Raw genomic sequence first — 16,008 nt, forward strand, 5'->3', positions numbered from 1 at the left:
TGACGACCAGTCGACCGTACGTGGGGAGAAATTTATTTTCTATATAGTGTGCACCACGTGGCCGTAAACCCCATAAGTACAGCAAGTAACGGTGCGCCCAATAAATTTTATAAAAATAAACGGTTGTGATTGACGGCATATCCGGACAGATGGTGCACGCAACGCAGTGCCAGGTATAATTTTCTCGTAAGTGGGGCCGTTTATCAGCGCATGCGAGCCTTATCCTCACTTAGGACCGTAGGATGAGACCCCCGAGTTAGACAATCCGACGGTTGATGATCAAAGAAACAAACCCTAGCGTAGATATGTGTACAATAGGGGCCCCTCGCTCTTTCAGCATTCCTTCCTTGCTCCATTCCCGTTTTCCTTTTCCTTGGTTGCCCCGAAAGCGAGAAAGCGAGAAGAGAATGTCGGACGAGGAGCATCAATTCGAGTCGCAGGCGGACGCTGGGGCTTCCAAGACGTTCCCGCAGCAGGCCGGAACCATTAGGAAGAATGGCTACATCGTCATTAAAGGCAGGCCTTGCAAGGTAGTTGATTGAACCCGGCTAGCTTTGACTCTTGATGTATTTCTTGTTGGAGTTGTTCGTAGATTTCGTAGGTCTGGTCGAGTTCTTGATCTGGGTTTTCTTTCTTGATATGATTATTTGGAAATTTTTATGATTATTCGCTGGTCTTTAGACGACGAGAAGGAGATAGAAAAACTTAGTTGCGTTCCTGAATTTTGGAAGTTGAGATCCTTTATTTTGATAGGAGAATGTGAAAAGGAATTCTTATCTCTAGTTAGATCGATTATCAATTCATTATCGTCTAATGCTGGCTTATGAATTTGCGAAGGCAGTTGCTTCTCACAAAAGGAGGAACCTTGAAGCTATGTATAAGATTGGTCATCTGATATGGACAACAAGCAATCGTTTAAGTTTGATTAATGATGGTGGAATTTGGCATAGATGGATAGATTTGGATGAAGTTTGATTTATGTTGGAAATAGTGTTATCTAGCTTTTGTGCTTTTCTTGATAGGTTTTGTCGTTGCTTATGATTGTTGAAAGGCACTTTGCTTGGTAGAGAAACTTATTCTAAAGTGAATCTGTTTTCCACCACCTTTCGCCTTGGATATGGGGGTTACATGTTGAGGCATTGAAACTGTCAATCATATTCAGTTGATTAACTAATGTTTTTTGAGAACAATTTGGAGAAGTTGGTTCATGTCACCGTCAGTTTTGGAATTTATTCTTAATCGGAGACAAGTTTGAGACTCGTGAATTAGGATTGGTATCAGGAGGTGAGGTTTGTTTAGGCCTCAAGTAGTTAGCGTGGAGAATGAGGAAACGTTCCTTGGGTTCTCAACTGTCTTCCTTTTTCTGATACCTGATCTGCCGGAACTTGTCATCTTCTAGGTCACTAAAGAGAGTATTGTTTATCTTGTGTTCGCTAGGGCCTTTTATTTGGTTTAGATGATCTTTATCCATTGTCTACTCAACTTTCTGTAATAGCTTGGACTGATGATTGTTTGTGTATCAGGAATATAGTATAGATCAAGGAGTTGATAATTTTCTGATGCTTTTATTAACACATGCAATGAGTGGCTCTCATTCTTGAGTTCAAAATTGTGGGAAAAATTATAGTTGATCTTGTAGAAATTTCTGCTACAGTTTACTTCACAAAAAGTTATGGATCAGTGCTACACTTCTTTATGCAAATAAATTTCTGTTTAGGCCTTATCCGCAGGTATATGTCTTGCTATGCTTATAGGATTGATAAGAGGTGAGTGTTAACCAAAAGGGTTGGCATGAGGTGTTAAGCTAGCTGTAAGATCTACTCAATTCTTTCATGGAGCCTACTTTACTTACAGCTGTTCTTTGTAGATGACCCGGTATTTATTGGGAAAAGACTGGGATGATGATGGTGATAATAATTACAATTCTTTTTTGATCTCCTGATATTTCCTGTCGATTTTGCAACCTATATGCTTAATAACCCAACAGTTGAACCGGAGAACAACAAACAAAAAGAAAAATTCTAACTTCTACTTCATTAATAAGATTCATATTTCGCAAATTGTTATTTTTCATCTTTTAATAGGTATACTCTATTGGACCCCAAAGGCCTTGATCCTGAATGCATCGTGTATGTGGCCAAATTCCAGCTTGTTGGAAAAAATAACAAAGACAGTAGGTTTTAGACATGTTTTCCTATTACTTGTTTTAGTTTCTTCTCTATTTCGGCTTAGATTAATGTTTTGGGACCATTCTACCATTATGTTGAGATTATTGTTTTGATACTATTATGCATGAACTATTGTTATTACTATTTGTTTAAGCTGCATGTTGGTATTCTACCATCTTCTTGATGATTTAAGTTTTATTTTATAGTTTCTATTGATGAGGTGAATGGTGGTTGTTTGGTTGGCTCATTGTCAATGTGTTAGCTATTATCCACAAGTTGCTAATGGAGAACAAACCTTACTTGAATAAAAAATCATTCAAATACATTCTCTCTCCTTTTTCTATTTTGCTGAATATTAATCCTAGAATGAATTTTGTTGTAGGTTGTTGAGGTTTCAACCTCTAAAACAGGCAAGCATGGTCATGCCAAGTGCCACTTCGTTGCAATTGATATCTTCAATTCCAAAAAGCTTGAGGATATTGTTCCTTCATCCCATAACTGCGATGTAATCCATTTTCTCATTGTCACCCTTCACAGAAGTATGGAAATCATTCTAAGATTGAGTTTTAAATCCTTTGTTTGTTGATTTGTGCAGGCTCCTCATGTTACTCGCACTGACTATCAACTCATTGATATATCTGAAGATGGTTTTGTATGCTCATTCACTACCTTTCAATCTCCATTTTGAGATTCATACAATACATGGATATGTAGAACCTTGTTCGTGTTGTGAACCAGTTGGGCTGAGTTCTTATCTTGCAGGTGAGTCTTCTGATGGAGAATGGGAACACAAAGGATGACCTGAGGCTTCCAACCGATGAGACTTTGCTTGCCCAGGTTTTTATCTTTGGCCACGTCTTTTTACAAATTACACCTTATAATAAGGAGTCATCTTTTAACACTAACCAAGTCAAATGGGATCCATGTAATTTGTCAATTTGTATGACAATTCAATTTTTAGAAGAAAAAAAGTGGTTCACTTGATTGGGTTCTAATTGTCAGGCAATATTTGTTAGAGTTTGTTTTAAATTTCTAATCCTTTTGTTTTTTTTGATTGCTACAACACTGATGTGCGACTTATCAAGTTTATCAGATCTGCTTTGGGCCCTACAATCTGTACTTATATTAAAGATGTTGATCCTTCAGAGTTCACTGTACTCCACAAAGTAGTGGCTAGTATGTGTCTACTCTCATTTGTCTTGTTTTTATTTCTTTATGGATCTGACCTCTGGTCGGTGGGATTCACTTATTTTAACTGGTTAATGGATGGGGTGCAATTTCTTTGGGTCAAGACTCTGATTGTTGGCTATTTTCCTGTAGCTCCATATATTCAGCAGTCAGCACATTTTGCCACCTTATTTTTTCTTTTTCTCTCATCTGTCTACTTTCATCACAGCCTTATGACTCAATCTGCTTGTTATCTCATTTTTCCTAGAGCCTCAAACTTCACTCACAAATTTGCTCCATCTTGTCCATGGTGAATTATGTTTTCACTTCATGTATTCTTTTTTCCCACATAATCCTTCTTGCTGAATGATGATCTTTACCTGGTGCACCCTTTGATTAGTTGGATGCTATTTTTTCTTAACCTTTTCATTTGGCATATGAATATTATCTCCTTGACAAATTTGGTCCTCTAATAGAGCCACCGTTAATTTTCTCACTCCTTATACTTAGTCACAATATGTCACAACTGCCCAACTTGTCCTGTATGTTCTAGGACTAATGCTTTGCCATCCATTTGCTTATCGTACTTGCATTTTACACAAGGAAAACACCATATCCTATAACTATTTTTCTTTTTTTATTAGACATGCACAATTGTAGGACAAATTTCTATAAGTTCAAGCATATCATCTTTTTATCCATTGCTTCTTTTAGGACTTAACTCCATCGTTATATGATTCTTGCGATGAGACTTTACTACTGCACTTGCATACTATGATTAGTACCAAGGTTCGCTAAACTGGTGCTGTGACCCCTATTGGTTGACTACTAGTATGGTATGGCACGGGTTTGTACCGTGCCATGCTGGAGCATACCGAAACAGAGAGAGAGGGGGAGAGGGAGGAGCGAAGAATGAGAGAGAGGGGAAGGGAGAGGGAGAGGGGGAGAGGAAGAAGGAGACGAAGGGAGAGAGAGGGGGCATGCAGGAGACCTGAGAGAGAGAGAGAGATGTTGTCAGGGAGCATGGTGAAGGCGAGGGTGATGATGTCATCGACAAGGACGAGGTCATGGAGTAATCACATGTGGATCGGCATCGAGATGAGACTTGAGATGAGGGAGTTGTCGAAGGGGTGGATCTAAAGGAAAGGGAGGGGAAGGAGGTGGAGATGGTGGCATTGGAATAATTCATAGCCAATGGCGAGCAGGATGTGATGGAGGAGGGATCGTGAGGTGGAGAGAGCAGAGAGAAAATCTCGAAGGCTCTTAAAGAGGCGACCAAGGTCGGCGGCGGTTCTACCCGTTCCGAACCGTACCGGTGGCTCACGGGTACGGTTTTGGCTGTAGAAACGAGAGACATGCCAGAGCCGGTGAAGAAAAAGGAAAGAGAAAGCGAGCAGGGGAGGGAGAGGGAGAGGCGGCGGGGGCCGTCGGAGGCCGCAGGGGGCGAGGCCGCAGCCGGTTCTTCTATTTCGAATGAAGCAGAGGTCCGGCCACGGCTAAAAAGTTTTGGATTTTTAAATGAAGTCAGCAAATCGGCCCCCACCGGCCCCTTGTGGCCGTCCACTGGCGTCCACCACCCTCCAGCAGCCTCTCTCCCCCTTCTCTCTCTCTCTCTCTCTCTCTTTTCCTCTCTCCCACAGTACTGTGCCCTCGTCGGTACAGGCCCGGCATGACCTGTACTGACTCGAGCCGCCGGAGAATCGGTACAGTGCCCGGTACCGGTTCCTCCGACTTTGGAGGCGACAAATGTCTCAACAAAAAAAAAGGCAACAGAGCGATTTATAACCCGAACCGACCCACACAGCTGAATTGTCCCAAGTGGCATTGGTTCGGATTAGTTTGACATTCCTTGATTAGTGCTAATGGTTCATCTCTTGCATATCATGTCAATTTCCAACATCATCTTTTTCTAATGGAGGAATACTGCTGCTTATGGAATCTCCTTGTACCTTGTTGCTAGCAGGTGTTGCTACTTTGCAGTTCTACATTGTTTGATTTCAGAATTTTAAGAGGCCTACTTGGTTGTTTGCTCATTATTCAGGCCTCCTTTACAGCTTGTCCTTTATCCCCATATACAATTCTATGTTGATTATCTATGCTCCTGTGGTGAGGTGAACTTTTGATAGAGGATCTGCCTCGTCACAGGACCATACTTTTCATTCATGGCATAGGTGCTTCCTCATGATAGGAGCCTCATCAGGGTCATGAGTACCAAGCTTCTTTGTGTTTATCAATTAGTAAATCTGCTGCAACCTTATACTTCATTTTTTTTCTTGAGGGAAACACCTGTATATGAACCCTTCATGATTGAGGGAAATTTATGAGAAAGTTGATGCAGTAATTTACAAATTTAAATTTTATATGATCTCCATCATTTTGTTTATGATCTTTTACTATATCGTACATATATTTACATGGGCTTCTTGTATACGGCTCTATGTCATGTTAATAAGAACTGCATTGACTCAAAACCTTGCTTAAAAATAAGCTTCTCCTCATGAATTGTACCTTGATTTTTTGGTGTCAATTGTTGTTTATTATAGCTAGTTTTAATTTTTAAGTAATCAAGCAGAGGATGGGAATTGGTTTCAATTGGTTTTATCTGCTAAGAAAGCTGAAGATGATTTATGGAAAATTGACTGCTCATGGATTGATTTTTTTTTTTGAGGGAATATAAATTTATTAAAACTGGGAGAAGCAAATCTAGTTGTCAAAAGAGAACTAGAATGATTGAAGGACTTCATATTTTATATTAACCAATATATATGCATGAATTAATGGGGAAGGGGGGAAACACATTTAAGGAAGTAGCAAGTTTAATTTAATTTAGGTGGTTGGTACGGATGAGATAAGAGGGTAGCAGGGAAATGTGAGTCATTTCGGGGGTGACTTTTTTATTCTTCTCCTAATTATTATCACTGATTAGGGAAGAAATGAAGCTATCTCAACTTTGATGGTAGTTCATTTGGAATTGAAAACATCACGTTTATCCCTTCAAAACTACCCATCTTTACTTTGACTTTCCCACTTCTCGCTGGAGGGATTCTTTTTTGACTATTTTTTTGAAGTGTGAACAATGACACTATAGCCTTAACTGCTTTTCTGATGCTAGTTGCATTTACATGATTTTAATCGTGAATGTCCACTAGGAGGTAAATTGTATGGTAAACTACTCTTTTCCTGATGGGGTAGTAAGAATTTTTCATTGTCAGACAGCCTAAGCTTCCAAGCAATTCTCTCGTCTCTTGCAATTCTTTAAAATATCACTAATTACCAAGAGAAAAAAATGGAGACAGAATGAACTGTGGCTTTCCTTGAAAAGTCAACTAGAAGAAGGAAAATGATTAATATGGTATTAAATTGCACAATAAATGCCTGAAACTATTTTAGTGAGGACTTTGGTTCAAAGGTGTTAGTTTGGATGGAGGTAGTCCAATGGGCAGGACAAATTGGTAGATTTTAATCTAAAGCAAACATAGTTAGAAAATCAAGTAGATTGTATGGGACTGCTCGGATCCAATTCAAGTTTGCTTAATCTGAATTTCAAGTTGGCTGGATCAATTTTTTTTGATCATCGAGGAAAGGATTGACGGAAATGGTCTGGCAAATGTTGATGAAGTCTCTCATTATGGAGGCATGACCTTTTGATATGGGCAACTGGTAAAACAAGACTGACAAAGGAAACAGGAGCAGGTGAGAGATAAAGCTATTGATCATATCTATTGTACTGGCATGCATTCTATAATTATTTAATTTGGACTATATCCTCTGGTAACCACTATCCACCATCTCTGGACATCAAGGAGAGCTATTGTTTCTTATCATTTGACAGGTGCAGGGCATTTAGGCTAAGACATTTTGTGCATCTAACCCTCAGGCTATCAGATGTTTGCTCCCGTGTTGCTACTGACATGGTTGAAATGTTATAAAATATTCACTTGAGACTTGAGAGCAAAGATATGTTTTGTAATAGCAAGCAATTTATCACACATGTTTCACTTATAATAACTTTGCACTTTAATCAACTTTTCTTAATTTTTAGCTTGTGGTGCACCTATTCTTTTCGCGCTTCTAGTTTTTCCTTGTTAAGATATTGTTGTCTCCTGAGATACCTTTTGGCCCCAAAGAGTTGGAGGCTTGGCGATTGGCAAGCCAAGTAAGCTAATTAAAATCTTGTCCATGAAATTCAGTTTCATGATATTCATGAAGCAGAGGAAAAACTTGCAATCCATGGAAGCTCTCACCATCTCTTTTCTTTTATTATTTCCTTCTTGTTCAATCCATGGAAGCTCTCACCATTTCTTTTCCTTTATTGTTTCCTTCATGTTCTTTGTGAGCTTTAATTGTATCTGTTCTTTTATTTTTTATATGTTGCAGATCAAAGATGGTTTTGCTGAAGGGAAGGATCTGGTGGTGACTGTCATGTCTGCCATGGGAGAGGAGCAGATCTGTGCTCTAAAGGACATTGGGCCCAAATAAGTTTAATTGGGACACGTTAATTATGGTTCTTAGAACAATGTCAGTTTGGTGACAATGTAAACAAAAACCATTAAGAAATGGGACTTTGTCTAAGATTTTTGTGGGTTTGTGCAAGTAAAGAAGTGTTGATTCTCCCACAGGGACCTTGGAGCCCTTGGTTCCTTGTGGGCTTGATATAGGAATGACAAATTCTGGTGCAAGGTATCCCTATATTCTCTATGTTAAAAACCATTTTTTTTATTTTTTTATAAAACTATCAAACATAAGCATGTGCATGGATATCTATTTTAAGTATCTGCTCCAAAAGGTAAATCCCTTGCTTTACTGTGTCTCTGTCTATATCTCGTCGTGCTGGAGATCCAGAATGCATCAACTTCTGATGACCATGATTCATAGATTTCTGAAGCCAGATATGAGTTTGCTAAGGAAGCAACATTTCTGAAAAGCATGGACACAATTTTTGTATTTCTGAATGATTGGTTAAATGATTCATCTTTTTCACGCTATGCTCATAAATTCCTTCGTAGCTACGTTTTTCAGAATTTATTCTCAATTCTATTTTTGTTTCTACTATGCTCTATCGTTACCGGTGGGTGCAGCGATGGTGGTAGCGTTGCAGGTATCATCATACTTGTTTTTCGAGTAATCTTTTTCTTTGCTTTCGAAACTCTTCTTTGCGTTGAACATACTATTGGCAAACTGAAGCATGTGACTGCCAGCTACTCCAGTCCCAAGCGTAGCACATGCATCTCAAGGTCTTCTTCAAATGATAACCAGGTAAAGTTTCAACTCTTCATTGCCGTGAGACACTGGAAAGGATTGTGTGGCCAGACTACCTGTTTAGACCGCAGTTATTGTTTGAGGGCCTGATTTTAGGGCGATGTTTCATTTTGATGTGATTGCAAATTGGTAGCCGGCCTGAGGGATTTTTATTTATTTATTTATTTTTCTTTTTTGGAGGGTGGATCTTGTTGCCAAGTTTGAAAACATCGAAACAATCTTTCTATATGCTTGCCTATTTCTTTGGGCCATTCAATGTCTTGCAGTTGTATTCTAGGATTTTTTTTTTCTTTTTTCCCTCTTCTGTGAGAAGCTCACCTGAAATTTGCTTGGAAATTTCTTTCCATTATATCACGCCTTTTTTTCCCTTTTTTTGCTATGGGAGGAAGCGGATTCCCTCCTCAAATCCGGAGTAGCGAGGGTCCCTTGCAACGGAATGTTTTTTCCATTTCTGTCAGGCTACGTTTTTCTTTTTCTTTTTTTGTTCTTTCTGCGACATGCTGACTTGGAGCTAGCTTCATTATGGAAGAGGGAAGATCTCTTTCCCTCCTCCTGGCGGGAGCTAGACACGCCTTTTTCTTTTCTTTTCTTTTTTCTTTTCTTTTTTCTGTTGCATTTTTTTTTAAAATTTTCTGGGATAAGCTCATTACTATGAGAGAAAGAGGGAAGATCTCTTTCCCTTCCCACATCTTGCATTGGCGAGGAGCTATGGCCTATGGGAGGCAGAGGGAAGATCTCTTTGGGGCCCAAAGGAAGATAAAGTATAGCTGGAGCGTTGAAGTCTCTGGTAAAGAAGGATCACGGCGGAAGGTGAGCGTGCTTTTGGATAAGAGTGGAAAAAGGCTTCTTTTCCTAAGCTGGAAGATTGTGACTCAAGTTAAAAGTCAGAGTTTTGGCGTTCTAGATGCAGTTGGGCCGGACACGAGCCGTTCATTGATTCAACTCATTCCTTTTGTCAAACGCTCCTATGATTTAATCTCTGCCTTTTTCCCTTAGTAAAGTTGGGGTCGCATCTGAGTTTTGGATCGTCTAATTCTCGCTAGTGTAAGATGGAACCTTAATAAGAAGGCTTGCTTGATTGAGATGCACCAACACCGGTACTTGGTTGGCCTATCTTGTCTGAGGATTTCTTTATTTGTTTTTCCAAATTTCTGGAAATAACATTATAGCTAAATAGCTTTTCTGCAGCAGTATCCAGGGCAAGTGCCATGGCTAGTGCCATGAATTCTTTTTGAGAACAGTGTCATGACTGCATCGAAACCGGAAGGCTCGAGGCATGAATAATGAGCGAAAAATGGTAATCTATGGTTTTCATAAATTTGACTTTCCAGGCTATTAAAAAAATAAATAAAAAACAATACATGAAAGCATTGACCAAATCATATTCTGCAATCATTTTGCACGTGTGCAGGGTTTTTTCTCAACTTTGTGTATTAAATATTATAATTCCTTGGGAAATTATTAGTCAAGAAGAATAGCAACATAAATTTCATAATAAAACGCTGGAGATGATTAATATTAAGATAAGTCCGACAACCCTTGGTTGTTGGTAGGTGGAAATTTTTTTTTTAAAGCTTTTGACCATTCAATCGGGCTAGAATGCATATGTTTTATTTGAACATGCTCCATGTTATATGTCTAATTAATCTATCAACAGTCTTGATGAGACTGGAACTTGTTCATTAATCCCCTTGCAAGTTTTTTTTTTTGGAGTGAAAATCATTTTTTTCTTTCAATCATTAATAACACAGCCCATTTAAGTAATGTCCTTGTCTGATGTGCATGTGAATGGCCGACAAGATGACACCCTAAAGGCCTGTTCTTTAGGAGATAAAAAATTTATCTAAAAAATTATATTTTTTTAGATAAATATTTTTCAGACAATATTTAGACAAAAATTTAATTTATGTAGGTTTTTTTATGCATTAGAAAGTTTCTTCAAAATTTCTTTTGCATTACTACTTTTTTTGAATAAGTTGCTAAATTTATCCATATTTTCTATAATATCTTTATTATATAAATATTATTCTACATAATAGTAATTATATATTATATTATATCATATTATATATTTTATAATATATTATAAATAATATTATATATTATTTTAGAAATAAAATAAAAATATTATTTTATCGATTGATGGGAAAATAATTTATCCATGTTTTAGATAGGTAATTTTTTTCCATATTCATGAAAAAATTACTTAGCAATCGTAAAGTAGCATAACAATGTAAGTAAGTTAATCAATAAAAAGTTGACTATTTTTTTATAATATTTATGTATTAAAGGACCAGCCTTAAAAAAAAAAATAAAGTAAAGTAAAGCGGCGAGAAACGATTGAACTGGTCCATCTGGCCCATCTAACAAGTTCTCCATTAAAAGTCCTGAAGAAGGCGGCCGCAGGCGGCGAAGTTGGTTGGTGCATGCACCAGAGAACGAGATCCGGCTTCGTTCGCTGACTTTGCTTCTCCTCCTCCTTCCTCAACTGTTAACGTTCGGCAGAATTTAAAACTAACCGAACAAACAATCACTTCCAACCACAAAGACCAAAAAAAATCAACGGAGAGCATGCAAGCTGACCTTCCAAGAATGCGAGCCTCCGCCGGCAGCGGATGCCTCTCGCTTTCGGAGTGGACTTTCAAAGCCCCAAGAAGCTTAAAAGACACCCCTCGGTCCGCAATAGCTTCTACTCCTCCAGGTTTCTTCATTTTCTCTCTCTGGCAATGGCTTCTTCTCCTACTCCGTCCTTCTCAATGTTTCCTCGTTTCCTCTCCTTTGCTTACGGTGTGCTCATCTTCTCTTCTTTCTGCCATTGTCGGCGTCTCCAGGATTCTCTGAAAGGACTGACGCTCGACTCGGTGAGAGATTTCCTAACCAGGGAGGAGGACACGATTGTGTTCAGCCTCATTGAGAGGGCCAAATACCCATACAATTCCCCGACTTACGATCCCTCCTATCTCCATGGGAAGTTCTCACTCGTCGAAATCTTTGTCAGGGAGACAGAGGCTGTTCAGGCCAAGGTGCGATCTTTTTTCTCTTCTCTCATTCTCACTTTGTCTTCTTTTGTGCTATGAATTTTGGTTGATATTTCTGAGTTTTATGGCTGCGACTCCAAATGAAAGTTGTTCTGCTCACTTTTGTTTGTTATTTTGTGAATCGGGTACTGTAATCAATAGCTCCGGTTTGACTTATCTTTGTCAAACGCCAACTGAATTGCTTTATCTTACTTATTTGTGTCAAAAACTAATCTAATTACTGTATGGTATCCGAGTTACATCAGGAGTAGTTCCTACATTTATGAAGTTGGTATCGTATAGAGACTTCTTCCCCGCTTAAGACGTTTGTGGAAAATATTTTCTTCCGGTAGGGATTTATTTGGGAGAGTGTACAAATGATGTGTACAGTACAATTGATTATTTCAAAAAAAAAAAAGCATATCAACAATATAATTAGATTATGGTTTGGTATAGTATATATCCTCGAAAATATTTTGATTGTTGGGTGCAGTTGTTCGTATTTTATTGTATCTTCTAAATAAAAGTTGTTCTCGTCACTTTTGTCGAGAAATTATATCCTACGCCCGATGTACTAGCTCAACAGTACGCTAGGCCAATTCTTTTCCACCATGCGTCTGTCTGGCTACTTTAGCATCAGAAAAAAAAGGAAAATGAGCTTCCCACCTCCTCTATCGAGCGAACGGAACCCTAGCCACCCCCCTTTCTTGAGCGCCAACTGTCGACCGCTCCACCCTCCATCCTTCTCACAAGCATTTATGTTTGTCTAACTACCTCAATAAAAGGAATAACCGGAGACGGCCATGAGCAAGATTGATGTTAGTGATGGTGCCTTTTGGGGAGGAATTGCCAAAGCTCCAGGAGGAGAGGGCAGTGGCCTTGATGAAGGATTGCTTCAGAAAGAGTAGGGTATTGACCTTGAAATATGTGGTCAGCTCCAGCGGTGAGGACTCAAAGATGACTGGTGGGAGGAGGGAAAGGTTAGTGCAATGGATGGGAGTAGAAATTAGGGATTGCTCGTTTTTTTTTTTTTCTTTCCCTTGTTTTTTCTTATAGTTCTCTTCTATATTGATGAGAGAGGAGGGAGGGATACATGGTAGAAAATAATTATCCCGATATACCATTGAGCTGGTACACTAGGCGTAGGATATAATTACGTTATTTTCCTTTTGTATTTTATGAATCGGGTACCTCACTTACTTTTAACATATAAATGGCATCTTGTGCAAAATCATTTTAACTGTAATGATTGCTCATTCATGCAATGACTTGCGTGTTACTTGCATTGGTTTAATTTCATCTATAGCAAACTAGTAGGTTGCAAAAATTGACAATCGTTGCATCCACTACTCAAGGCCAATGACAAAGTTCAGCAGAAATAATTAGTGTCATGTCTCTTTATTCTCCATATCAATCTTGGGACAGCTCTATATCCTTATTTATTGCAGTATTTTTCATTACATGAAGAGTTATATGATCTAACAACATTTTATAGGCTGGACGATATCAAAACCCAGAGGAGATCCCCTTCTTCCCCAATAATTTACCATTGTCTTTAGCACCTCCTTACAAGTTCCCACAGGTAATTGACCCACTCCAACATTTCGCTCCACATTTTCAGCATTTATACTTCTAATGTTCTCAATTCTATTCCAAGTGCAGGTGTTGTATCCAGCAGCAGCATCTGTCAATGTGACCAAGACCATTTGGACTATGTATTTTAATGACTTGTTATCACTATTCACCACAAGGGGAAATGATGGTAACTATGCACTAACAGCAGCATCAGATCTTGTATGTTTGCAGGTAACAATTGTCAAGTCTGATATCATTGTCCTCATAACTAAATGCTGATTCTGAATAGCATTCTATTTTTCTCAGGCCCTCTCAAGAAGAATCCACTACGGAAGATTTGTAGCAGAAGCGAAGTACAGAGATGCCCCGCAAGACTATAATCCTGCAATTCGTGCTCAGGTCTTCCTTCACCCTTACATTTCTCATACTACTCCATCTAGCTTAATGTGCTAACTTCATCACCCTCTATGAACTTTCCCCAAGTTTGATAATTATTATATATCCCTTTTATTCAGGATAAGGATGCTTTGATGAAACTATTGACATCTGAAAGTCAAGAAGAATTGGTGAAGAGAAGAGTGAAAAAGAAGGCCATGGTGTTTGGGCAAGACATAACCTTGGATGAGAATGATACAGGTGACAGTAACAGTAACCGGACCAACTATAAGGTTGATCCCTCAATAGCCTATCATCTTTATGGAGATTGGGTTATACCTCTGACCAAGCTTGTTGAAGTTGAATATCTTCTCCACCGTCTTGATTGACAGCATTGGTTGTATCTTATTCTGTGATGGTGGCTTTGGATGGTTGGGAAGTCACGAGAGTAGCTTCCCCATTGTCTCCATGCTCCGCGGTACTAGTTCTATTTTTTTCTTTTTTTTTCCCGAAACTAAGAACTAACAGATAAATATATAGTATATTTAGGATGTTTGATTCGTCCTACGAATCTTCGAAGTTTGACATATTTATTTTCTCTCCTCGAATCATGTACAGAGTCGACTAGCAGAGCTTGTTTGCTCCGTATAGCAACTCGTTTAATAATTAATTGTCCACAGAAGGACTATTTTTTAACATGTAGTAGCAGTAGCATTCATCAATATATTGTTTTTTTGAGAAGAATTCATCAATATATTATTTCTCCATTATTTTCTAATGTGAGGCTTAATGTCTACCATTTATCTATGTGAAGGTGCGATTTCTTTTAATGTCTACCATCTATAGTGGTTCTCCATGTAAATAATTAAGGTAAGACAATGTAACATAGAGTGGAAAAAGGATAAAAGTAATTACTATTGGGGCTTGAATTAAGTTTAAAATGGATTGATAATGATAACAATGAAAGATAATCAGAAAAGGGGTAGATAAAATCTAGTGGCAAAAGGAATTTGGAGAAGATGCAACACCAAAATTTAAGTTTTCGGTACTAAGCCAGAAACTCATGAAAATCTTTATTTGACATGTGGAAAAATAATTTCTTGGAACGAGCCTCTGGTTCCCCTTATAACTCTTCCCTATATCCTCCCCAAGCTCCACGAGATTGGGATCTACCTGTTGGAAATTTTTTGCCTAAAAACTGCAATATCTTTATTTTATAAAAATTTTATAAAGGAATAATCTACTAGAATAAAATTAGAAGATTAAAAAAAGCTTGCCTGGATCGAGGTGCATGATATACACTGCCCTAAGAATATGATTCGCTCTCTACGTACAGGTCTGCGGCGATCTCATCCCCAAGGTATAACAAATCGGCTTAGCCTGATCCTTTTCTAATGAGCACGATCGCTGTAGAGGTTTGACCCTACCAACTCCCTTAGATGCTTAGAAAATAAAAAAAATAGAAAGCAGAAAGTTGAAGGATAAAAAAACTCTCTGTCTATAGAAGAAACTCTAGAAAGACAGAGTACCAGCGAGAAAGGAAGAGATCAGATTATTTTTAGATTAATTCCGGATGAGTCTATTTATAAATTCTATCCAGAAGATTGAAGAGATACGATGGTTTCAGAAACACCATATTTTTTTGGAAATCAGCATTCTCTTTTGAAGATCACAATTATTCTAAAAGAGACGTCTCACAAAAAGGTATTTTAAAATATTTAAAACAACTACATTTTGGAGGATTAATTAGAACTCCACAAATTCTCCATAAAAGATTTAAATTTTTAAAAATTATAAAGTAGAATATCTAGGCAACTTATGCTGTGTAATTGGTAAAGTGTCCCGAAGACTTAAACCTCACTTAGTGTTGATAGTAGTTCTAAAAGAAACATAGTGGATTAAATCTTGAACTAAGTCCTTTGACTCAAACTTTTACTTATCACACACAATGTATGGATCAATTGGGTCTTTATGCGATCAACGCCGTTTAAAAGCCTTGCGCTTTGGACCTTGATTTTTTATGAGAATTTTATTAGGGTTAGCCTAAACCCTTAGTCGCGGACTATACGACACTTCTCACATAGGTAAGTCCTCCAAGAGTATTTGTGACTTAATACCCTGTAGATTTTTTTATCTTAAACTCATTAAGAGTATAACTTAACATTTTCAATATCTTTTTGTCACTGATAAGAGTACTCATTACAGGGATGGAAGGAGATATACTTCGAAAAATGTGCCATGATGCAATCACTTAATCAACTTCATTTCTACTACATTGAATCTCCTTCATGAAATCTCCAATCACAGAGGTTGGATATCTACTGTCGATGACCAAATGGTAGGCTTAAGCCTCATCCTCCTCGATGAATCTAGAACTCCATTTCTAGATAAACTCTTGGTTAATTCATTTGCCCAAGTTTTTTTCTTATTTAACAAATTTCAAGAAA

General features: G+C 38.1%; 2 protein-coding genes across 2 annotated transcripts; both read left to right on the forward strand.

Moving 5' to 3' along the window:
* Positions 1–307: 307 nt before the first annotated feature.
* On the forward strand, positions 308–8,108 carry LOC103714249 (eukaryotic translation initiation factor 5A-2-like). Its single transcript, XM_008801436.4, has 5 exons — positions 308–530; positions 2,551–2,673; positions 2,764–2,820; positions 2,931–3,005; positions 7,713–8,108. The coding sequence occupies exons 1-5, from the start codon at positions 408–410 to the stop codon at positions 7,812–7,814; spliced, it is 480 nt and encodes a 159-aa protein (XP_008799658.3). The 5' UTR covers positions 308–407; the 3' UTR covers positions 7,815–8,108.
* A 3,193-nt stretch (positions 8,109–11,301) lies between these two features.
* LOC103714256 (chorismate mutase 2-like) lies at positions 11,302–14,290 on the forward strand. The gene is made up of 5 exons (XM_017844539.3): positions 11,302–11,617; positions 13,107–13,193; positions 13,274–13,417; positions 13,493–13,585; positions 13,702–14,290. Exons 1-5 carry the CDS (start codon positions 11,321–11,323, stop codon positions 13,948–13,950), a joined length of 870 nt encoding a protein of 289 aa, XP_017700028.2. The 5' UTR covers positions 11,302–11,320; the 3' UTR covers positions 13,951–14,290.
* Positions 14,291–16,008: the final 1,718 nt, after the last annotated feature.

The sequence above is a fragment of the Phoenix dactylifera genome, chromosome 1 (genome assembly GCF_009389715.1).
Source record: "Phoenix dactylifera cultivar Barhee BC4 chromosome 1, palm_55x_up_171113_PBpolish2nd_filt_p, whole genome shotgun sequence".
NCBI classification, from domain to species: domain Eukaryota; kingdom Viridiplantae; phylum Streptophyta; class Magnoliopsida; order Arecales; family Arecaceae; genus Phoenix; species Phoenix dactylifera.

Excerpts from the sequence above, each read along its gene's own strand:
- LOC103714256 (XM_017844539.3), top strand. The coding sequence starts at position 11,321 with ATGGCTTCTTCTCCTACTCCGTCCTTCTCAATGTTTCCTCGTTTCCTC. Across the intron at positions 13,194-13,273 it reads CTCCTTACAAGTTCCCACAG|GTGTTGTATCCAGCAGCAGC; the intron begins GTAATTGACCCA and ends TTCCAAGTGCAG. Across the intron at positions 13,418-13,492 it reads CAGATCTTGTATGTTTGCAG|GCCCTCTCAAGAAGAATCCA; the intron begins GTAACAATTGTC and ends TATTTTTCTCAG.
- LOC103714249 (XM_008801436.4), top strand. The coding sequence starts at position 408 with ATGTCGGACGAGGAGCATCAATTCGAGTCGCAGGCGGACGCTGGGGCT. Across the intron at positions 531-2,550 it reads TTAAAGGCAGGCCTTGCAAG|GTTGTTGAGGTTTCAACCTC; the intron begins GTAGTTGATTGA and ends ATTTTGTTGTAG. Across the intron at positions 2,674-2,763 it reads CTTCATCCCATAACTGCGAT|GCTCCTCATGTTACTCGCAC; the intron begins GTAATCCATTTT and ends TGATTTGTGCAG.